General features: G+C 34.3%; 1 protein-coding gene across 1 annotated transcript in view; it reads right to left on the reverse strand.

Annotated features, from left to right (window-relative positions):
- SEMA3A (semaphorin 3A) overlaps positions 1 to 26,143 on the reverse strand; it is a 231,644-nt gene that overhangs the window by 16,019 nt on the left and 189,482 nt on the right. The window contains exons 11-14 of the mRNA XM_007463740.1: positions 24,213 to 24,432; positions 20,642 to 20,733; positions 5,887 to 5,928; positions 1,332 to 1,489 (exon numbers count right to left, since the gene is read on the reverse strand). Of these exons, the coding sequence (XP_007463802.1) occupies positions 1,332 to 1,489; positions 5,887 to 5,928; positions 20,642 to 20,733; positions 24,213 to 24,432 (512 nt within the window). The remainder of the gene's footprint in view (positions 1 to 1,331; positions 1,490 to 5,886; positions 5,929 to 20,641; positions 20,734 to 24,212; positions 24,433 to 26,143) is intronic.

Genomic DNA, 26,143 nt, shown 5'->3' on the forward strand with positions numbered 1-26,143 from the left:
AAAATGCCGTCACAAAGAATATATAAATTGTGAGGCCTCTAAACATCCTTTTCAAAGACACATGAAATTGGATTAAGTAAAATCTGCAAGGCACAACAAAAATGTGTTAATGATAATTCCTTCAATCTTGGATTCTAGGTATGCAATAAACACATTTCAAATGTATAATAACATCCAGCTTTTTAACTTATTATAGATGTAGTTATGATCTTATTTTTATCTTCTTTCTCATTAAGAAAAGCTTAAAATGCAAATGGATTATTACTAAATTAGGCAATGTTATACATTTTCACATGGAAAGGAAATAATACCCATTTTTAGCTCAAACAAGAATTCCACACTTTCAAGCGACATTAAAAGCCCTTTAGAGCTAACTGATTTTAAGAAGCATAAAACCTTATTCTTAATTAATTTAATTTTATTGCTGTGAAAACAGCATATTCCTATTTATTAAATTATCCATGGTTTCTTTGATCAATAACACATTACCTCCCCACTAAGTTCTTGTTTTAAATTTAAATTTCCAACAAAGTCAATAGGTATATGAAAGTAATACTAACATGTTGTCTAAATTCTGAATATTGAAGGCTTAAGAAAACTGCATATTTATTAAATGGAATAAGTGAATACGTTTATATTTAATATTATTATTAACAAGGTAACTGTGTTTTAATCCATATGGACTGACTTTATGAAAGACTTAAGTTGTAGATGATTTAACACTACAGTCAATATTATCTATTGTAATCAAAATATTTAAGTAGATATTAGGGTTATTTCTTTTCCCTAATATTTTTCCAAAACCTTTAAAATGATCCAAATGTTGTAGAACACATCTCATTAGCAATGAAAAAAGCCATATTCTTACCTTCTTGTAAAACATTAGCTAAGATAAAAAAACAAACAAATTTTACTGCTCCTATAATGCATTGGCTTAATAATGGTAATTTCTATTAAATGTTTTAATATGTTCATGTGCATACTGTTAATCTTTATGTTTATATTAGCAATTATTGTACATTACTTCACCTATGATTGCTTTTCTAAAATACTGGTGAATATCAAGGGGCAAAGGTAGCCTTAAGTGAGTAGTAGAGAATACGCTGAAATGACTATTTTGTCAAATTAAGAAAGTGTTTTTGTTTTTTAAAACAAAAGTAAACCAAGCTTGTGTACAACATTTAGGAGGTGTCTAAGAGTCCCCTGAAGTATAACACCTCATTTTATTCATCAGAAAAAAGATGATGTATTTATATGAAGAAGTTGTTCCAAAAATGGAATCAGATAAGATAAATATGAAACACTGTGTTTATTTCTAATATTCCTCCTACCTCTTTGCAGTAGGAAAATAGCGAGAGCATGAAGAGCCATCCCAGGCACAGTAAGGGTCTCGGGCAAGGCAGCACTCTGCACAGGCTTTCCCGTAAATATCACATCTGTGTAAAGGGAGCTGTGTGACTCCCACAGTAGAGCCGATATATAGTTGTTGCTGTGGAAAGAGTTTACTGTTATGACAAAATCTACCTTGTTTTTCAAATCTCTTTTTTTCTTAAAAACAAAACAAAACAAAAGGTTCCAGCTTAGCAAAGATGCACTTATATTTGTGGGTTTAAAAACATTCCATTATTGGTAGTTTCTTCAAAGGCCTGGCAGGAAATGTCACCATTTAAACTAGAGCAAGATCAAAATCTAAGTAGTTGACTGAAACAGGTATATTTTATAAGTGTAAAACCAAGGGAAGATAAAGGAAGACAGCAATAGTTATATGTTAATTAAATCTCATAAAAATAAAAAATTTTAGACAGTAAGACACTGAGCAATGTAAAGTTCAAACCTTCAGTTTTTGCTCTTAGGTTGCTTTTTAAATTCCTACTGTTTATAATTTTGATTAATCAGATTATCTACATTTGCCATGTATTCTGATTGGTCTTGAGGCAGGGATCTTTTGCTTTTGACTCTTGGGTGCCCTATTGCATTGCCTGTAATGCAGTCTGCCCTCCTGTAAGAAGGGAAAGGGTGAAGTTTTGGCACTTGCATTGGTAAGAAGTTTTGCTCAACGCTAAATGTCTTGCCTTTGCACTACTTCCAGGAAGATTACTTTAAACAAAAGTACTCAATTACTTCTCATTCAAAAGATCTCAGATAGGGGAATCAAGTACACTCTGGCTGGTGCCGTGGACTTGAACAAAAAACTCAGGTGTTGTGGGAAAAAGTGGGGTATTGGGCATCAACATACTTGGATCCTAGGTCTTGCCTGACATTAACTCTCTTGTGATCTTGGGCCTTTCACATAATTTTTCTAAGACTTAACTTCCTTATTCATAAAATGAGCATGTTTAACTAGATCTTTAAAGTATGCATCTAGATAAAACATCTATGCTGCCACTATCTTCAGTGAATTTGAAATTATCAAAGGAGCCAGAATTGGGGGGAAAAAAGCTTTCTAACAGCAACTACTTCAGGATTTCAATACAAGTTAAAAAATATCTTTAACAAAGTTGGAGCAATGTAGCATACTAGTTGCAAATTTATGTAAATACAAAATGACATACAAATAAGACTGTTTTGTGATTTTTCTACATTTTACTGTAATTGGTGTCATAGCTCCCTTTATTGCTCTAGATGATTGAATAATTATAATAAAACATTAAATAAAAGTTGTGAAAATACTGAAACATGACAGTACGTATGAAAAACACCTCAAAAGTGCATTTTAATTTTCCACTATATAAATGAAAGTAAGTTACAGAAAAGCCAGTCTCTGAACCATGGTGTGCTCTTTTACTATAACAAATTGTCTAACAGTCAGCAATGGATATAATTTAAACTGCATTTCCAAAAGGCTCTCAAAGATGGGACTACACATGTAAATAGATATGTTTAAATGACGATATAAGTAACTATTAGAATCTATGAAGTTATTGAGGGTATAAGGAGTACCTTTAGAAAATAATTATATGCCGAAAGCTAACCAACTTACTTATATCTTAATATAAGAAAGGGAAAAAAAGGGGGAAGAGATAATACAATAAAAACTAAATTATTATGGAGGCAGATATACTGATTGCTTATTTCATTTCAGTAAGTGAAGAATATTTATAGTACATGAACATAGTATAGTATAGTATATAGAATATATAGTATATAGAATATGGAATGTATTACAGAAAATCAACTTCTTACTATATTCACCTTGTATTATTATATTGAAAGATGCTACAAACCATGGCAAATTAAGAAATGGTAGTTAAAGTCTCTGGGAGGAAAAGATGAAGTATTATTAAGTTTTTTGGTTGAGAGAAAATTATATTGATTTGTACCCCTCTTAAAGCATCTATAGAACCTGCATGTGATAACAGTTGATCATAATTTGAAAAATATTAACAGGGAACTTAGCTAATGGAAAGAAATTCTTTATTCTTTTTTTTCCCTCCTATTCTTTCCCTTCCAAAAGCACCTTTAAAAAAAAAAACAACTTAGATTGTATTGAAGGCAAGCAATCTCAATATGATAAAAAATGAAACAAACATAATGTTTAAACAACAATTAAATTAGTTAAAATGGGGTAGCAGTTTCTAGAAGCATGGTTGGCATTGGTGAATACAGACATGCCCAACCATATACTGTGGTCATAACTATTTAAAAAGCTACTGATCAAGTTGGTTATACCTAAGAAAAAGATTTCTATGTTTGGCCAATAACTTTTAAGAAGTATGAATGAAGTTCATACTTATAGATTTCTGTAAGAATATGGCATGAGTAGTAAAGGAGTTGTTATCCAAATGATAATATCTAAATCTGTCAGATTCCTTTAGGAGAAAATCAGAGAAATAATACATGAGAATAATATGAAACCAAAAATATGGCAACTGAAATTATTGTAATGAAAACCTAAAGTGTGATAAAATGCCCCAAATTAAATACAATTCAATGTAGTTTATATTTAACGATTATTCTGCAGTACTATTAATGATTTTCACAATGAATTATGCTATTTAAATGAAATATGGGGAACGCTTGGCAGGCACCATTGAGCATAATCCAGTCACCAGCAAATAACCTGACGTGCTTTTTCTGCCCAATTTAACATCACCACAGGCTTTCTCACTAACCTCCTTAACAAGCTGTGGTTCATAAGCAGGAGATGAGTCCATTTAACCAGAAAATTAGTTGCAACACTGCTTGTCCCTCTTGAAACTACTGCCTCACTTTTAAAATTTCCATGAGCATAAATGAAACTGAGTCACATCTGAATGAAATCAAACTCCAGTCACATCTGAATGGAAATCAAACTCCATCGGATGTTGTGAAAATTTTCCAGTAATGGAAAATCAAGGCTAGGGACACTTTCTTCTAACATAGTATTTTAGGTTGATAAATTGTCTTTGTTTTTTGGTGAAATGTGTTGCATTTAATAGGCAATTCTTAAGGTAGGTTTAAACACGTTAAAACAGAAAGAAATGTTTTACAAAACTAGATGCAATGTAATTAATGTTGACAAGTCTAGCAGAAAATAAATAAATAATTTAAAAAATCATTACAGGAAAGAATATCCTGGTCTAGCTACTATCCTGGAAATCCCTGGACTTCCTTGCCAACATTTGACAATTTTTAGATTACAAGAACAGGTGAACACACACTTAAGAAGTGTAAGATGACAGTATCAGGTCAATAATATCTGCACTCTGGATTTCTGTAAATAACTTGGAGATTATCAATCTATTTTGATATGAATGCGTGGAAAGGATATATACTGAGTTTCAGTGGCACAGTATTTTAGCATCCTGTATGAGGAACAATGTATGGTCAGAGATAAAACATGTAAACAGTTAAGAAATAAGATTCACCAAATCATTCTCAGATTCAATAATTTTGTATGTAAGTCTTCATACAAAACTTGTATGTAAGTTTACAGTGAGTAAAGGGCTCCCTACTCCTTCCTGGCTTTTTCTTCTAGGTTATTTAATAATTAATTTCAACTCAGGATCCAAGCCATTTTTTTCCTTTTAGTTACCTTTGATATACTGGATAGAAAGGCTAGGTAACATTTATGTGGAAAAGGTAATTCATTAGAAGTTAAAATTATATTTGTTTTGCCCATATCATTTAGCATTTAGAAGTCATTTGTGTTTCTTAAGAGTCTTGCCAAAGCATTCATTCAACGTGAATGAAAAGACTATTAACACACTGCCCTTAACCTTTGAATCCATGGAGTTTAATAACATCATTTGGCAGCGACCATTTTGCTGCTTCCCTTTTATATTTAGCCAAACTAAATGTTTTCTCTAGCACACAATACTACTGAAAAAGTAAAATTAACTTTTAAGTAAAAATCCTCCAAAAATATATAGTCCAGTGCATACTTTTATTAGCCTATATAATGTATTCTGTTTATACATACAAATTAAATTATAAATTTATTTATATTCTGAAATATTCACCAATGTTATTTTATTTTATTTTTTTTCATAAAGAGTACCCAGACCCGGGCACGAACCCGTGTCCCCTGCATCGGCAGGCGGACTCTCAACCACTGCGCCACCAGGGAAGCCCTCACCAATGTTATTTTAAAGGATAGATAGATGAAAATAATTACTGAGTACATTATATTATAATGACCAAAAAAGAAATGCTATAAATGAAAATTTACAACAAATAGTGATATAAGAAATATATTTATAGGACATATATGAGACTGGTCAAAAGCATGAGGGCAATGAATATTATCTTTAATTTCCTACTAGTTATTGTAAGAATTTTTTCTCTTGTTTTTTTGAACAATTGTTAATAAATCCATAAAATCTGATGGAACATATTTATCTATCTGAAACATAAAATTAACAAAATATAGAATATTGTATATACTCTAATATATAATGATAGTACCTGCTTAGTGGAAAGCTCCATTGCTGAAATAGCAGTCGGTTCCTAAAGAAGAAAAACAAAATGTGAATTGTTTAGTCAATTAGAAAAGTCATAAAATACCAACATAAATTTCCAGAAAGATAACTTCAGTGCCTGTAAGAAGCACTATAATTGGGAAATAAGACATGTAAAAGAAATTGCATAGACAAGTGTTGTATGTATGGAGCAGACAAGTGAATCCTCCAGTTAACGACCATCAGGAACATACCCATGAATCAGGTTGGGTTTATTGTCCACTGTGCATGGGAAGCTCAGTAAGAGAGGGATGGAAAGGGCTTATATGTTTTGGGCTTGTGTTAGGTGACTTAAGGAAGGGTTCCAGGAAGTAGGGCTTTGCTTTGCATTGGATGCTGTCAAAAAGCAGAGGTAATTCTACGATTAGGTATCTTCATAAGTCCTATTTAGGAGGGAAAAACAGAGTGAAGCTAAAGTAGTGATAGGTAAAGTAGCAATCACTCACTAGGGCAGGGTAGGGAGAAATTTGGTCATTTTTATGGTTTGGACAACGTTTACATTCTTTTCTGTGTTCAGATATTCAGAGATGATTACAGAATGGTCTTGCTTTTTTTTTTTTTTTTTTTGATTCATGGCCCCATCTGATGTTGGGGATCTGTGAAAATTTGTATGTTCAACTGGAGAACACCACCATGGCATACGTGAGACTGTCAGGCCAGCTCCTAATAGCGCCAAGGATGAGCTGAGAGTACTGAGCTGGTTTCCAGCTGTCAAGAACTGTGAGAGCTCAGTTGGGATGAGATTATTTCTTTATTATTAAAATGACTAAGACGCAAAGGCTTACACTTCAGGTCTCTGCTGGAGAACATAATCTCTTTAATTTCTATCAACAGGCTAATCTAGAGCAGTCATGACTAAGGAAGTAATCACCAATACACTTTGCTAAAGTGTTCTGCTAAAGCTTATCATAAACCTATGTAGGTTGCATAAATAAAGGCTGTTCTTTGATTAACTGAGACCACCAAAAGGCTATTCACCTGAATGCATTCGCTTATACTCTTAGATTCACTTTCATTTAACTGTGCTCCATCCTATGTCTCATCAATGACAAACACAACTTTAAGAAGAGATGGCTGGGGTTTTCAGAGACAGCTGATGACAAACAGGCTTAGATGGGAAGAACAAAATCCTAAAAGGTCTCTCTGTGTAGGTGACTGAAGTTAAGCCCTGAAGCAAGGGTAAAGAGTTGCACTCTGGGGTCAAATGTATGGGTTCAAATGGTAGTAACACAAACTTGGCCAGAAGTGTGATATTAGGTGTGGTATAGAATCTCGAATTTAGTTTTCTCATCTGAAAAATGAGTACAATGGTACCTTCCTCATAGGATTGCTGAGATGATTAAATGAATTAATAAATATAAAATACTTTACAAATGTGCTCATCACATAGTGTTTATTCAAATCTCTCCTCTTTCACATGCACAACATACACACTCAACACGTGCACACACACACACTCCCATATCCTTTCCTTGCTTTAGTTTTTCTCTTGAGTGCTTATCACTATCTAGAAATACATATATATGACATTTATGTATATATATGATTTATATATGACATTTATCTTGAGTCTTATAGGTATAGGAGATGAGTTTCCTCCTATACCTCAAAGCTCTTATCTGAAGGTAGAGAGTAAGGAACTAAGGATTGAGAGGAGGGAAGAAAAGTCAATAAAAAGTAGGTCATGTAAGTCACCACTGAGACAAAATCTGAGGATAGTAGACAATGACTCTCAAAACTATCCACTGAGGCTTGTACCAAGAAAAGTTTTATATATATATAAATATGGAAATATTCCATTACTCTTTGGATGCCTACAGGGTTGTTAAATCTCCCACACCCTCAGTTGTGACTCTTGCTTGTCCTTTTGCCTGTCAGGGAAGTGCTGGGGCAAAAACTAAAAGACACACAGTGAGAATTAGAGGTGAGGTTGACAGGCTATGAGGACAGCAGCAGAGGCATCTCACATGTTTTTTTTTTGAATTTATGAATTTTATTTTTTTATACAGCAGGTTATTAGTCATCCATTTTATACACATCAGTGTATACATGTCAATCCCAATTGCCCAATTCATCACACACACACACACACACACACACACACACACACAGAGCCCCGCCGCTTTCCCGCCTTGGTGTCCATACGTTTGTTCTCTACATCTCTGTCTCAATTTCTGCCCTGCAATCCGGTTCATCTATACCTTTTTTCTACGTTCGACATATATGTGCTAATATACGATATTTGTTTTGCTCTTTCTGACTTACTTCACTCTGTATGACAGTCTCTAGATTCATCCACGTCTCTACAAATGATCCAATTTCATTCCTTTTTATGGCAGAGTAATAGTCCATTGTATATACGTACCACATCTTCTTTATCCATTCATCTGTCGATGGGCATTTAGGTTGCTTCCATGACCTGGCTATTGCAAACAGTGCTGCAATGAAAGTTGGGGTGCATGTGTCTTTTTGAATTATGGTTTTCTCTGGGTATATGCCCAGTAGTGGGATGGCTGGGTCATATGGTAATTCTATTTTTAGTTTTTTAAGGAGCCTCCATACTATTCTCCATAGTGGCTGTATCAATTTACATTTGATCAACAGTGCAAGAGGGTTCCCTTTTCTCCAAACCCTCTCCAGCATTTGTTGTTTGTAGATTTTCTGATGATGCCCATTCTAACTGGTGTGAGGTGATACCTCATTGTAGTTTTGATTTGCATTTCTCTAATAATTAGTGATGTTGAGCAGCTTTTCATGTGCTTCTTGGCCATCTGTTGGTCTTCTTTGGAGAAATCTCTATTTCGGTGTTCTGCCCATTTTTGGATTGGGTTGTTTTTTTAATATTGAATGGCATGAGTTGTTTATGTATTTTGGAGACTAACCCTTTGTCTGTTTATTCGTTTGCAAATAATTTCTCCCATTCTGAGGATTGTCTTTTCATCTTGTGTATGGTTTCCTTTGCTGTGCAAAAGCTTTGAAGATTCATTAGGTCCCATATGTTTATTTTTCTTTTTATTTCCATTACTCTAGCAGGTGGATCAAAAAAGATCTTGCTGTGATTTATGTCAAAGAATGTTCTTCCTATGTTTTCCTCTAAGAGTTTTATAGTGTCCAGTCTTACATTTAGATCTCTAATGCATCTTGAGTTTATTTTTGTGTATGATGTTAGGGAGTGTCCTAATTTCATTCTTTTACATGTAGCTGTCCAGTTTTCCCAGCACCACTTATTGAAGAGACTGTCTTTTCTCCATTGTACATCGCTGCCTCCTTTGTCATAGATTAGTTGACCATAGGTGTGTGGGTTTATCTCTGGGCTTTCTAACCTGTTCATTGATCTATATTTATGTTTATGTGCCACTACCGTGTTGTCTTATTACTGTAGCTTTGTAGTATAGTCTGAAGTCAGGGAGTCTGATTCCTCCAGCACCATTTTTTCCCCTCAAGACTGCTTTGGCTATTTGGGGTCTTTTGTGTCTCCATACAAATTTTAAGTTTAAGATTTTTTGTTCTGGTTCTGTAAAACACACCATTGGTAATTTGACAGGGATTGCACTGAATCTGTAGATTGCTTTGGGTAGTATAGTCATCTCCACAATATTGATTCTTCCAATCTAAGAACATGGTATATCTCTCCATCTTTTGGTATCATCTTTAATTTCTTTCAACAGTGTCTTATAGTTTCTGCATACAGGTCTTTTATCTCCTTAGCTAAGCTTATTCATAAGTATTTTATTCTTTTTGTTGCAGTGGTAAATGGGAGTGTTTCCTTAATTTCTCTTTCAGATTTTTCAGCATAAGTGTATAGGAATGCAAGAGATTTCTGTTCATTGATTTTGTATTCTGCAACTTTACCAAATTCATTGATTAGCTCTAATAGTTTTCTGGTGGCATCTTTAGGATTCTCTATGTATAGTATCATGTCATCTGCAAACAGTGACAGTTTTACTTTTTCTTTTCCAATATGTATTCCTTTTTTTCTTTTTCTCCTCTGCCTGCCGTGGCTAGGACTTCCAAAGCTATGTTGAATAATAGTGGTGAGAGTGGACATGCTTGTCTTGTTCCTGATCTTAGAGGAAATGATTTCAGTTTTGCACCATTAAGACTGATGTTTGCTGTGGGTTTGTTGTATATGGCCTTTATTATGTTGAGGTAGTTTCCCTCTATGCCCACTTTCTGGAGAGTTATCATAAATGCATATTGAATTTTGTCAAAAGCCTTTTCTGCATCTATTGAGATGATCATATGGTTTTTATTCTTCAATTTGTTAATATGGTATATCATATTGATTTGCGTATACTGAAGAATCCTTGCATCCTTGGGATAAATCCCACTTGATCATGGTGTATGATCCTCTTAATGTGTTGTTGGATTCTGTTTGCTAGTATTTTGTTGAGGATTTCTGCATCTATATTCATGAATGATATTGGTTTGTAATTTTCTTTTGTAGTATCTTTGGTTTTGGTATCAGGGTGATGGTGGCCTCAAGAATGAATTTGGGAGTGTTCCTTCCTGTGCATTATTTATTTATTTATTTATTTATTTATTCATTCATTCATTCATTTATGGCTGTGTTGCATGTTCGCTTCTGTGCGTGGGCTTTCTCTAGTCGTGGCGAGCGGGGTCCACTCTTCATCGCGGTGCATGGGCCTCTCACTGTCGCAGCCTCACTTGTTGTGGAGCACAAATTCCAGATGCGCAGGCTCAGAAGTTGTGGCTCACGGGCCTAGTTGCTCCACGCCATGTGTGATCTTCCCAGACCAGGGCTCGATCCCGTGTCCCCTGCATTGGCAGGCAGATTCTCAGCCACTGTGCCACCAGGGAAGCGCCCGGTGCAATTTTCTGGAAGAGACTGAGAAGGATGGGTGTTAGCTCTTCTCTAAATGTTTGAAAGAATGCACTTGTGAAGCCATCTAGTTCTGGACTTTTGTTTGTTGGAAGATTTTTAATCACAGTGTCAATTTCATTACTTGTGAATGGTCTGTTCATATTTTCTATTTCTTCCTGGTTCAGTCTTAGAAGGTTATACCTTTCTAAGAATTTGTCCATTTCTTCCAGGTTGTCCATTTTATTGGCATAGAGTTGCCTGGAGTAGTCTCTTAGGATGCTTTTTATTTCTGCAGTGTCTGTTGTAACTTCTTTTTCATTTCTAATATTGATTTGAGTCCTCTCCCTCTTTTTCTTTATGAGTCTGACTAATGGCTTATCAATTTTATCTTCTTAAAGAACCAGCTTTTAGGTTTATTGATCCTTGCTATTGTTTTTTTGTTGTTGTTTCTATGCCATTTATTTCTGCTCTGATCTTTATGATGTCTTTCCTTTTGCTAACTTTGGGTTTTGTTTGTTCTTCTTTCTCTAGTTCCTTTAGTGTAAGGTTAGATTGTTTATTTGAGATGTTTCTTGTTTCTTGAGGTAGGCTTGTATAGCTATAAACATCCCTCTTAGAAATGCTTTTGCTGCATCCCATAGGTTTTGGATTGTTGTGTTTTCACTGTCATTTGTCTCTAGGTATTTTTTGATTTCCTCTTTGATGTCTTCAGTGATCTCTTGGTTATTAAGTAACGTATTGTTTAGCCTCCATGTGTTTGTGTTTTTCATGTTTTTTCCTGTGCAATGGATTTCTACTCTCACAGTGTTGTGGTCAGAAAAGATGCTTGATAGGATTTCAGTTTTCTTAAACTTACTGTGGCTTGATTTGTGACACAAGATGTGATCTATGCTGGAGAATATTCCATGTGCACTTGAGGAGAAAGTGTAATCTGCTGTTTCTGGATGGAATGTCCTATAAATATCAATTAAATCTATCTGGTTTATTGTGTCATTTAAAGCTTCTGTTTCCTTATTTATTTTCATTTTGGATGATCTGTCCATTGGTGTAAGTGAGGTGTTAAAGTCCCCACTATTACTGTGTTACTGTCAATTTCCTCTCTTATAGCTCTTAGCAGTTGCCTTATATATTGAGGTACTCCTATGTTGGGTGTATAGACATTTATAATTGTTATATCTTCTTCTTGGATTGGTCCCTTGATCACTATGTAGTGTCCTTCCTGGTCTCTTGTAACATTCTTTATTTTAAACTCTAGTTTATCTGATATGAGTATTGCTACTCCAGCTTTTATTGATTTCCATTTGCATGGAATATCTTTTTCCATCCCCTCACTTTCAGTCTGCATGTGTCCCTAGGTCTGAAGTGGGTCTCTTATAGACAGCATATAGATGGGTCTCGTTTTTGTATCCATTCAGCAAGGCTGTGTCTTTTGGTTGGAGCATTTAATCCATTCACGTTTTAGGTAATTATCTATATGATGTTCCTATTACCATTTTCTTAATTGTTTTGGGTTTGTTTTTGTGCATCTTTTTCTTCCCTTGTGTTTCCCACTTAGAGAAGTTCCTTTAGCATTTGTTGTAGAGCTGGTTTGGTGGTGCTGAATTCTCTTCGCTTTTGCTTGTCTGTAAAGCTTTTGATTTCCCCATCGAATCTGAATGAGATCCTATCCAGGTAGAGTAATCTTGGTTGTAGGTTCTTCCCTTTCATCATTTTAAGTATATCATGCCACTCCCTTTTGGTTTGTAGAGCTTCTGCTGAGAAATGAGCTGTTAACCTTATGGGAGTTCCCTTGTATGTTATTTGTCATTCTTCCCTTGCTGCTTTTAATAATTTTTCTTTGTCTTTAAATTTTGCCAATTTGACTACTATGTGTCTCAGTGTGTTTCTCCTTGGGTTTATCCTGTATGGGACTCTCTGCACTTCCTGGACTTGGGTGGCTATTTCCTTTCCCATGTTAGGGAAGTTTTCGACTATAATCTCTCCAAATATTTCCTCGGGTACTTTCTCTCTCTCTTCTCCTTCTGGGATCCCTATAATGTGAATGTTGTTGCATTTAATGTTGTGTCAGAGGTCTCTTAGGCTGTTTTCATTTCTTTTCATTCTTTTTTCTTTATTCTGTTCTGCAGCAGTGAATCCCAACATTCTGTCTTCCAGGTCACTTATCCGTTCTTCTGCCTCAGTCATTCTGCTGTTGATTCCTTCTAGTGTATTTTTCATTTCAGTTATTGTATTCTTCATCTGTTTTTTCTTTAATTCTTCTAGGTCTTTGTTAAACATTTCTTGCATCTTCCCGATCTTTGCCTCCATTCTTTTTCCAGGGTCCTGGATCATCTTCACTATCACTATTCTGAATTCTTTTTCTGGAAGGTTTCCTGTCTACACTTCATTTAGTTGTTTCTCTGGGGTTTTATCTTGTTCCTTCATCTGGTGCATAGCCCTCTGCCTTTTCATCTTGTGTATCTTTCTGTGAATGTGGTTTTTGTTCCACAGGCTGCAGTATTGTAGTTCTCCTTGCTTCTGCTGTCTGCCCTCTGGTGCATGAGGCTATCTAAGAGGCTTGTGAAAATTTCCTGATGGGAGGGACTGGTGGTGGGTAGAGCTGGCTGTTGCTTTGGTGGGCAGAGCTCAGTAAAACTTTAATCCTCTTGACTGCTGATGGATGGGGCTGGGTTCCCTCCCTGTTGGTTGTTTGGCCTGAGGTGACCCAACACTGGAGCCTACCCAGGCTCTTTGCTGGGGCTAATGGGGGACTCTGGGAGGGCTCATGCCAAGGAGTACTTCCCAGAACTTGTGCTGCCAGTGCCCTTGTCACCACGGTGAGCCACAGCCCCCCACCCCCACCTCTGCAAGGAGACCCTCCAACACTAGCAGGTAGATCTGGTTCAGTTTCCTATGGGGTCACTGCTCCTTCCCCTGTGTCCCGATGCACACACTACTTTGTGTGTGCTCTCAAAGAGTAGAGTCTCTGTTTTCCCCAATACTGTCAGAGTCCTGCAATGAAATCCTGCTAGCCTTCAAAGCCTGATTCTCTAGGAATTCCTCCTCCCACTGCCCGACCCCCAGGTTGGGAAGCCTGACTTGGGGCTCAGAACCTTCACTCCTGTGTGTGGACTTCTGTGATATAAGTGTTCTCCAGTTTGTGAGTCACCCACCCAGCAGTTATGGGCTTTGATTTTATTGTGATTGCATCCCTCATACCATCTCATTGTGGCTTCTCCTTTGTCTTTGGATGTGGGGTATCTGTTTTGGTGAGGTCCAGTGTCTTCCTGTCGATGATTTTTCAGCAGTTAGTTGTGATTCTGGTGCTCTTGCAAGAGGGAGTGAGAGCACGCCCTTCTACTCCATCATCTTGAACCAATCTCTCATATGTTTTCTTAATTGTTTATCTTCCCCTGGCCCCAGCCCTCCCCACCCCTCTACCGCCCGACACACTAATTTAGGCCTGGGATTTTGGGCTGTTTCGTGCACTGCCACATACCTGGGATTGTTGCTCTTACAGTTGACCCTTGAACAAAAGGGGTTTGAACTTTGTGGGTCCACTTAGACGTGGATTTTTTTCAATTGTAAATACTATAGTATTTACAATTATAGTATTATAGTACTACACCATCAGCGCTGGATGAATCCATGGATGCAAAACCACACATATGGGGGGCCAACTGTAAAGTTATACTCAGATTCTCCCCTGCCTGGAGGGTTGGTGCACCTAACCCCCAAGTTGTTCAAAGGTTAAGTGTAATTCGCAAGTTGTCAATAAATATTTGTTAAAAAATGAATGAGTGAATGAATGAATAAATGAATTCCCCACCAATTTTCCCCCTTCTCTCCTATCTCTTTTACTCTCCCCATTATACTCTGTTCCTTCAACTGAATTTGTATATGAGATAAAGGAGGCCATCCTTTAAAAGAAGTTTTTCCTTAATCCTTTAAAGTTAGCTGTAATTTCTTTGAAAATAATCTGAATATTCTATACTCACCATCTTTACTTCTTCATGTCCCATTCAGTGCCATTCATCCCTTAGCGCACTGAGTCTAGCCCTTACTCTAGAGAGGTGGCCTGATTCTCAGAAAGAGAAATCACTGATGCTGAATGGAAGCTTTCAGTCTATTATTATTGCTGGACTTCTTGTTTGATATGGCACTATTGACCAGTCATTTCTTCTTGACTGCTTCCTCCTTTAGACTTCATTATGCCTTGAAACTCTTTACTGACTATTCTTAGCCTTTTTCAGTCTTTTCTATCTCAAGCCATTCCTCATATATTTGCCTTGCCGACTCCTTTCCACTCTTCTTTGGATGCCAAATTATGTTCCTGGTGGGCTTACCCACTCTTGTGGCTTTAATTACCCCCTGAGTACTGCAGAATTGCAAATTTCCACTTTGAACCCTGACATCTAAGCTGAGCACAGAATTTTGTTAACAAATTTAAGACAACCTGCCTGAGACACAAATGAGACAAATGATTTAGAATGTAAATTAATGTGATGGGATAAGTTAGAGATTTCCCATAATTTCCCATTTTCAGAGTTTAATGATATGAAAAATAATTTTCTATAGGAACTGTCAATCATAAAGACAACTATGATGAAAGAAATATCTACCAATTTTCTCTATACAGAAATAAGATCTTTGGAATTTAGTAGCATCAAATCACAAAAATCAAGGGGCCAATTCATCATACATTTTTAGTTTTAAAAGATAAAATTGACTACTGTATTTAGGTTTACATAATATTGAAATAAGTGAACCCAAACAAAGAATTTGAGAGAGTCAGGAAAATATTCCATAACAGCTTCTTCCATTCCAAGAGTTTCACAGGAAAAGTGGTCATGTGGTTATGTAAGCAGCTAACTTCATAGGGACTTTCATGAAATAAATTTTATAGCCAAGTTACAAGGAAAGTACTTCTTAGAGAATCAACAGCTAGTATAATTAAAATGAAAGTTAGCTATGTCTCAGTTCTTTTAAAAACTTCAGTGAAACTATATAAAAGTGAAGCTGGTGAATTTTCAGACATTTCACATTCATTGACAATACAAAAAATTATATGTCTGTAAGGTAGGTGGAAATGATCACTTCATACATAAATTGTAAAACAAAACAAACCCCAATACACAAGAAACTCCATTGTGCCATATTATAATTTTAATTTTCTTTAATTAAGATTCTAGAATCTCTTAATTAAAAGAAACTTACTTATTTTTTAGACCAGGAAAGTAATAACTGCTTGGAATAGGATGTGCTATATGCTGCCTGCGGTTGAATTTTAATAGACAATATATTAAGATGACATCCATTTAAATAAGCTATATTTTTTTCTGAGCCCTAGTTGGTGATGAATATAACTTTCATTTAAAACAGATGTAGCTTCATAAGCATTTTCATGAAACTGGTTTCAAGTGCAAATTTAATTGGAGTTCAAGTAAAAATGAAATTAAAAACTTAGCATCTTTTCAAGATTTTCTATGACTCTAATTTGCTATATATTTTTTTCAGATATTTTAATCTAGTACTTATTAAACTTGCACACTTGCAGAGCTTTTCAACCTGCTGATCCCAGGAGAATCTGACAGAGCTCCCTGGATGCCACGCATGCTGATGCTCCTTTAGAATGAGTTAATAGACTAGGTTTTGGAAAGCATCAATTATGATTTACATCTGAATGAAAATTAAACTCTTTCATTTATTTGCTCAGCTGTTCATGGAATATTGCATAAATTGGGTTTAAAATGCATGCGTTATCAATGTAACTGCCTTGCAATCCTTTGCAGTCAATAGGACTATAAATAAAACCCACTGTACTAAATGCATTGCGACTTGAACACCCCACTGTCTCAAAAGTAAAACCCTCTTTGGACTGGAAAGAAAAAAGTCTCAATGTGAGTAAAGTAAAAATCAGCATACATCTGGTTTTCATACCTTTTGAATATTTTTTTAACAAGGTATAGGTGCAGAATTTTCAAGCATTTATTTTAAATGAGATTTTCATTTGTATAACTAGTTAACAATAGCTACAATTTACCAGTAATCTTCATTAAAAAAAAAAAATTATGAAATGAAGAAGTGGAGGCTCAACTGACTTTAACCAACTTGTTTGGAATCACATAGTAAATGAGATTCAAACACCAATTTATGGTTACAAGTAGTATTTGGAATCAGGTTTGTGTCTTAGTACTTTGATACCATTTTGAATACATAATGGCTATTTAAAGTCATTTCTAGAGTCCTATACCAAGGCCAATTTTATCTCACATCTTGTTACCTACAAAAATTTTACTCTAAAATGGAAGTTTTATTACTGAGGAATATTTTTCTTTCTATACTCTTATTGGGATTTGATTTCACCCAGAAAAAAAGTATCTTAGATGTAACTGGAACCACTGGAATGTTCTGTGATTAGCCAGGGTATTTTCCTAAAACCAACCTCAAGATGGCAATGGACATAGTACTGGCTTTAATTCTGGATTTTATATGAGGTTTGGTTATTCAGTCTAGCAAAGACACATAATGAACATGGTCTCCTGGAGATGATATTATGGTAAAATTAACTGGTTGGTTGACATTAAATGTCTTTCTTTTTAAAATCCAAGAGTATCAGATACCACCAGGACCCTAAATCTGTTCCTTGTCTATTTAACTTGTCAAACTACCACAGTGCTCAAATTAACCCTTTTAAATTTTATTTTATGTTAAATGGAATGACTTGAAAGGCTCAAATAAAAATACAGAAACTGTAACATTTCTCTGCTTGTTTCAGTGTATACAGAAATTGCTTTAATGTGTTTTTTGCCCTCCTTCTGCAAAATTAAACAAAGTTTGACAGTGAAATATTCCAATTGCTAGACCACAATATATGTATGAACTTTGCCTGATAGAATAGAATGTTGAAAGAAAATATTTCTCTAAACTCTGCCCAAATACGTTTTGTCTACTTGGGTGCCAAAGAAATAATAATGACAACAATGCATAAAACAGAATATGGAAGAAAAATGGAACATTTATCTCTGGAAGATGTGTCCCACGCTGCAAACAATCTTTTAACAAAATTATAAACTCATAAACAATCATTTCCATGAAAGCACAATATTACATATTTATACCTAATTGTTAAAAACTGAATAAAGAACCTCTCTCATGACAACTTAAAAAACCACAAAAAGGTCATCCAATAGTTTTCATAGGTGTAATTCGGCTGTGTATGTCTCTGGAAACTGCAAAACACTAACAAAATCTAATAGACATTAAATATTTGGGTTGGCTTCCAACCTCTCAAGATTTTGTTAAAAGTCATTTAATAGGTCAGCTTAAAGTAATATTTTTAAACTAAAATTTGATTTACTATTAAAAAACATAGATAAGATGTGAAACGTAAACTTAAAATCCCAGAGATGTAGGGAATGAAAATTAGCTAGAACACAGTATTACTGCAAAATTATACATATTCTGATTCATAAAATCCTGGAAAATAATTAAATAATAGATAAAAAGAACCTTATTTTTTAAAATGGCATGACATAATCGTACAATTCTACAAGATAAAACTTAATTGTACTAAAAGATAATAAATTAAGTACTTGGAAGAGTCTCTAAGCTACATAAGGTCAGGGACCATGTTTATAGTGTTCAGAACTTCACCAGAATTACCAGAACTTAGCATTGTGCCAGGACCATGGTAGACATGTTTGTTTACAGTTGAATTAGTAAATGGAACTTGTTATAATCATGTACTATAACTGAAGGGGAATATGCAAAGGAAACATGACAAATTCAAAAGTAAAAGATTCTGGAAATAGTTAAGAAATTCTAAAGTTAACAATATTTTAGTACTCCTGCAACTTCATTTGCTACAGTGGTGGTAATATAGGTTTCCAAAAATACAGAATTGGTAAAAATTTTTTTCTACTAGAATAATACGGGATATAATCAGCAGGATAACTTTTTGCTGTTCTCGGTTTATCTTCCTCATACTCTGGCACCTCACTTTAAGTGGGGTCTTCCTAAGAAGACCTTAAACTCTTTAATTTCTCATTTTTCATTTTTGCATAAATACTGATTCCTTTATTCATTTAATAAATGTAGGTTGAAAACACACTTCAGGCTCTGGAGACACAACAATGGACACAAGACAGCAATATATGTATCTGCCCCTCAGTGCCCATAATTTGTTTGCTAAATCTAGATGGGCTCTGTATTACTGACACAGTCTATTTGCATAATTGTATTTTTGAATTTGTAGGATAAAGTATCAATGCGTAAATAATGAAATGGGACTTGGTGAAAGATAGGGATTAGTCATCATTCTATACCAGACAAAGTAAGGTCCAAGTGCCTGATTTTAAAAATCATACTAGAATTACGATGATTGTGTTATTCTAAGACTTAAACCAAGGATTAGTAGAGAAGGCTACTGAGAATGTGGCTTATATTCAGTGTAGACAAACTAAAACAAGTAAAATTATATCAACAGTAAGATTCTGAGCACAGGAGCTGGCACTGTCCTGGATGTTCTACATATAGTGTCTCTAATTCTTCTAGCTTCCTTGTGAGGTAGGTATTATTTTTCCTGCTAGGGAAGCTAAGAGGGACTGTATGGGTTCCAAACAGAACTGCCATGTAGCTAGCTATGACTGAAGAACCTAAGCCCTTCCCATTAGAACACTGTTTAGTTATTACAAGATGTCTGTGTCATGATGTACCAGTTATCTGTTTCAAAGCTAATCATGACTTTATTTGAATCAATATATATACTAAAAGCTTGCCATATTTTACTTTATTTTCTCTTCAAAGTATTAGTGAAGAGTGAGCTAGAGCTCTATTGTGTTAATAAACTGGTCTAGAAGTATGGGGCTAAAAGAAGTCTTGGGAAGACTTTCCTTACAATCAAAATATTTAATCAACTGAAAACTTTAATCCATCCACTTCATTTTATAGATAAAGTGAGATTTCTGGAGACTAAATGAGATAATGTTAAGTTGTGAGACTAGATCCAATATTTTCTCATTTTCTATCCATGAAATTCTTCTAATTCTAGTTTATTTTGCAGTTATAAATGTCTCAGATTTTTGCCTTCTTTTTTTTATCAAAAACTGAAATAACACCTTTGATAGGCATCTATTTCTCTGTCATATTTCATAAATGATTTATATCAAGGTGTGCTTCAATTCAAACTCTTCCTCCTAGCTGGCTTTCTAAAAGAAATGTGGTGTATGCTACATTACTTCAGTTTTCCTCCCTCACTTCAATCCATATACTGCTGCCTCTACCCCCAATCCTATATAAACCTACTTGGGCCATCAGTGATTCAGGACAAAAGGACAACTATCTGTACTCTTCTTAATTGTGTAGACTAGGAATTCATAACAGATTTTCCACAAGTGATATAAAAACCTCAGAAACTTTTTTTTGCTAACAAGTGATTTCTTTAGGAAAATATGATAGAACAATTCACAAATAAGCTAAAAAATTATTGAAATGTCTTCATTCTGTTATCATTCTGAATATATTTCCTTTAATACATTCATGGAAGTTACCTATCATCCCAGTTATACCACTGAGTGTGAAAGAGGGGATTTGGAGGGTAGGAGGCACACAGGGTTTGTTCATTGAGGTAACTTACATAAATAATATAAAATGTAAATCATATAATTTATCATTGAGAAAACGAAATATGAGCCAAGGATATATTTCTTTACACTTTTTGATTTAACTAGCATTGAAAGTTTCAAGGTTTATTTTGACTAGTGTCTGGCTTTCTAATTGACAAGCTAATTAGAAGGGTATGCTAGACTGCTTGTCCATACCAAGTTCACTGTGCAGCTGTCCTGGGGAAAAGACATACAGGGGAACTTGTTGACACTTGAAATTAAGCAGCACTCACCCGAAAAACTGTCATTTCTTCCAGCAGAACTTCTTCTAAATCATGCCAAGTCTCCTTAGGAATTGAAACTACTTTAAGAACGGTTCCAACATCTTTGAAAGAAAGTGGAGAAGACCACAATTTAAATAGATCTGAACAGAGTTTAGTGTTAATGAATGAAATCAGTATTTGACCAGAAAGAACATTTTGACGTCAGCATTTTAAAATTTATTTTATTGTTACAGCATTAGTAATATTTCATGAAACTAGATAAAGTATAAACATAGCTATGGAATAAAAATAGTTGAATTTTTAGAAATATCTGATGCTTTGGAGATGATTTTATCCTAAACCTGTGTAATTAAAAAAATATATATATATATAATAGTCACTAGGTTGGATTATTTGTATTTTTAATCTCAACTATCAGGTGTCTCAAAAACAAAACAAAACTAAACTAAAAATAATACCAGTTTAACAGTGTTGAGGTTTCTCAAAAAAACTAAAAATAGAACTAGCATATGACCCAGGAATTTCACTCCAGGGTATATAGCCAAAAAAACCCAACAAAACAAAACAAACCCAAAACACTAATTCAAAAAGATACATGTACTCCAATGTTCCTAGCAGCACTATTTACAATTGCTATCAACAGATGAACAGATAAAGAAGATGTGGTATATGTATATACAATGGACTACTACTCAGCCATAAAAAAAAACGTTGCCATTTATAGCAACTTGGGTGGACTTGGAGGGCATTATATTAAGTAAAATAAGTCAGACAGAAATACAAACACTGTACGATATCTGTTATACATGGAATCTAAAAAGTCAACAAATTAGTGACTATAACAAAAAAAGAAGCTGACTCACAGATACAGAGAACAAAATGAGTGGTTACCAGTGGGGAGGCAGAAGGGGGAGGGGCAATATAGGGGTGGGGGGGGAAAAGGGTTATTATGGGGTTATATGAAATCATCTGTGTGAAACTTTTGAAAATTGTAAAGCACTATAGAATTTAAAGAATCTTTCATTCTATAAGAAAAGAAAAAAAAGAAAAAAATTACCAGCTTGACATTACAGGTTTTTCCCATTTTTGTTATGCAACCAGGAACTACTATGAATACTTAATCTATAAGCAAAATGGAAGGAATGTTGTCAAGCAACAAAAGTAGTTAGAGCCTCAGAGCCTGGCTGCTCATCTTCTTCCCACGAGGAAGACTTTAGTAGTTAGAGGCCCCTAACAACAGCTCAATGACCATTACCTGATAAATGACAATAATCTGATTTCTCAAAGTAAACACCCTGGATTACTTATTACAGTGGTTTTTCAACAACTGGCTAATCAATTTTGGTTAGCAAATTGGTTTAATTAACATGCTGTTCAATCAACTTCAGAGTACTAAAAAATTTTTAAATTCAGAACCATAAATAATGAAAACTGTTAAAATAAATACATTTTATAGAGATTTAAAGCACTGTTGATTCATTGTTAAAAGAGACAAATTGTTTTAATGATAAGAGCTGGCACTTTTACTCTAAGTTGGGTTAAGAAGCTACTATTTTCCAGTATTTACAGATGGGTTCCTATTCTTGATAGAATAAAGAACAGGGATTTATTAAATTCAAAAATTTGACTCTTCAACATACCATTTCTGATCAGTTGATCAATTATTTTTATCTTCAATTGGCTCATTTTAATCAAATTCAACAATCTAATTATTCGAGAAGAAAATCTTACCAGTAAAGTTACACCACAAAAATAATTCTATGTATTCATACGACAGATAACCATTTTCAGGGATCAATACGATGTGCTATATGAGACCAAGAAAGGTTGCTAGTGTATCCCTTGTAAAGTGGAAAAAAAAAAAAAAAAAAAAAATCCCTCTTTTAAGCAGATCCTTCTGTTTACAGGACCTTAGACTACTCATAACACCAAAGATTAAAGGTAAATTAGGTTAATATACTCAGTGCCTCTGATCAGTCTCTAATACCCCAAAATAACTTTATCTGTGTTCCAGATCAAGTTTTACTGAGTAGTATTTCAAACAATTCCACACAAATTGAATCAGATTACTCAACTAGGATCAATGTGTAACTTACTTAAAAGATAAAATTACTGTAATCAATTTACTTTGTTGACAGATGACCCTGTTCTGTGCTGACCCATAGCCATCCACATCATCAGACATTCAACAGTGCTCATGAAATTGGTTCCTTTAAAGACGGCTTGCGTCCAAGAAGAACTGAAAATTCATGATTAGGTTTCTTTGGTCAAATAGCCGGAAGCAAGCTTTTGTTGCACTGACAATGAGTGGGGGACTTAACATGTTTAGGCCGGAGGTGAAGAAAAAGGTAAGTGTGACATTACTGAACAAGTTTAATTACTCTGTAGAGAGATCTAATTATAATTTGACATTAGTGATAAACTAATATTTATTGAAGAGAAATCCTATCATCTTATAATTTCTCAAGATATTTATAACCAGAAGTTGATACTTGCAATTCATTGACTTTTATTGAACTCCAGGTCTCCCTGGGATTCTTTTATTTGATAGAGAAACTTTCTCACTCATAAAAGCAGACTGTAATGTATTGCTCAGAACCTGACACTTACACTTGATAACTTAAGTATTTCACAATTTTGTTATAAAACTTTAAGTCTTTAAAGCACTTACTGTGCAGCTGCCATTCCCCTTACTGTACTTAATGCAATTTCTTTCTCTGTTCTCACCAAGGGAAAATAAATGTTATTATACAGGTTTCAGTGGAGCACTCACTCTGTTTCCTATTGATTTATTTCAGTTAACAACATTAATGGAGACTAGGAATTTATTACCTTGGAATCTGACCCTAAGTAGCAAGTTTCAGATTTGTAACTGGTGCTTTTAAAATAGTATTATTAAAGAGAGTAGGGTAAAAATGAAATAATATGTCATAATAGCAATAGAATTCATCCTGAAAATAAACCTATAAAATGTTTGTTTCTAATCATGGAATTCGTAAAAATACGTCATTAAATGTCTATAGAAATGGATCTAAAATGTATCTGACGATTCCTTAGGTCCACTCTGTTGGTTTTCTGATGAAGTTTTATTTTGCTTTGTTTTCCTTCTCATTGTATGGTAAAAACACTAAACAAATTTTGTTGCCAAAATTTATTTTCTGGAAGATTTGCACTCTATGATAATTTTAAAGTTCAGATGATTTTGCATCAATATATCTAGAACTTTTATTGACTGTCTTGGGATTTGAGCAATACATTTTTGTCCTGAAAAGCCACTGTTCAGAAAAGAGTTATGATTCAATTATAGACACTGATTGTTCACCTGATCAATAGCTTTACCTGATTACATTTATCAACTTTTGACTGAAAAGGAAATTTAATTTAAATTAATAAATATATGTCAACTTGCCTGAAAAAATAACACATTGGAATGGGAGAATGTTCAGGTTTTTTAGTCATTTATTAGAGGTTAACTATATCTTGAGAGTGACTAAAAAGTCTTCCTTTAGTTCTTAGTATACTTAATTAGTTAGATGCAATGTTCTGGAAGAACATTTAGAGCTGAAGTTAAAACATTTACCTGTTCCAATAAACATGACATCATACTGGCCATCTTCTGCATCCACTCGATCTACTACAATTTGTGTAAACTGGTAATTTACATCTGTTTTGATCATTATCGGCCGGTTATTAATAGGAAACACTGGATTGTACATGGCTGGATGACTTCTGGCAAATGTTATAACATCATCAGGAAGGTCTTTTGTAGACTCAAATCCACCAAATGTTTTACTGGGACACTATTAAGATAAAGAAAATATTATCTTTTGATTAAAATATAATGAATAGGATTATAATTTATATAATATATGGCCTCAATGAACCAGGAATCTAAATCTGTAATTTTTAAAGTAACTGTTAAACTAAAAAAATAATAATTTTACTTAAATTAGTAGATGCAATATATAATATACATTTTCTAAACATATTTTAAGTCTCGATGGGATGTCATCATTTCTTACCAAAAACTGCAAATGCATCTAATGAATTCAGTGTACAGGAGAAGTCTGATGCCTCTATTAGTGACAACACCATATACTTTATGTTTAAATGAAGTATTTGAAATAATGAGTGGAATATGTTATAACTAAATGCTATTAATCATTAGATTAGAGAAAATCAAAAATTTTCTTGAATGCATTTCATTTTTCCCTATGGTATTATGCTAAAATATAAATGCTCTCTTCAAACTAAAAGACAATATAAACTATTCTTTATTGCTTTATTTTTAACATAACCCTGAAAAAGTACCATAAAAAGGACTAAAAGTATTATTTCTTTAATAATTACAGTAATTCTAGGGATAAGGAGATGTGTTATTCAAGGTGTTTAAAAACTTGCATGGCACAGAAACTGACCAATCAGAATGGACCAAGCAGAACAGATGATGGCCATAGGGAGAGCCAGACAGGATGCTGTGCTGTACACTGTCATAATATCACCTCTGGATTTAAATGCTCCACTTAAGGCAATAAAACAAAAACAAGAAAATTCAGATTGTATTGTCTCTTTTCACTGCATTTAATTATGTGGTGCAAGCATTCAGAGTACAGTATCTCCACTCTCTTACTTTTTGTCTTACACTGAACTAATTTCTGCCATTTAATGTAAGAGTTTGAGAGCTGAAATGTAGTTGAGTGGTTCTTGATCTAACAAGAGGCTTAGAAGGAGAAATCAACTGTCTCTGCCATTACCTTAACACAGATCATTAATAATTCATGAGAAATGAAATAAAGCTATTTTGAAATGGGACGAGTATCTCTTTATGAATATATATGTATGTAGTATACAGATATACACACAATAATACACTAATATAACAGTTAAGGGATTTAGGGAATTACTTTTTATTTAAGTAAATTAAAAAATTATTTAATGTTATAGAAATATCAAATAGCTGTATAAACTCCTAGAAGAAATGATAAGACATATTTTGTAACATTAATTTATTTGCTTTTCTACCATTTAAAAACTACTTGAAAAAATTTAGAAATGATTGAAAATAAAGACTTATTTTAGATTTTTATCTATTTGTCTCACTTTCTTGCCTTACTTTTATTTTTGTATTTAGTATTACTTAAGCTGTAGGTTTTTCTTTAAAAATAAAGAAAATGCCCTTCTATTGACACACTGCTTGAAGGCCTCTTAATATGTTTTTCTCCAGTAGTGTTATGGAATGACATATTCTCAGCTGCCCCCTTTTGGGATTAATGGATTGATCTAAGGGAATTTTATTCATGGAGCAAGGTGTTGCCTCCTCTTGGCAGCCCCTCCCTAATTCCTAGCTTAGGCAGTGCTTTCTGTCTTCTGCCTCCAGCACTTGGTTCACACTGCTGACTTAATGGACCATGTCATAACAACTCTCTATGAACAGTGGGTGAGAATTCAGGCTCTAGAATCAAACTGCCTGGAATCAATCTTGGCTCCTCTCTTTGCCTCAGAGTCTTCATC

The sequence above is a fragment of the Lipotes vexillifer genome, unplaced genomic scaffold, assembly GCF_000442215.2.
Source record: "Lipotes vexillifer unplaced genomic scaffold, Lipotes_vexillifer_v1.1 scaffold427, whole genome shotgun sequence".
NCBI lineage: Eukaryota > Metazoa > Chordata > Mammalia > Artiodactyla > Lipotidae > Lipotes > Lipotes vexillifer.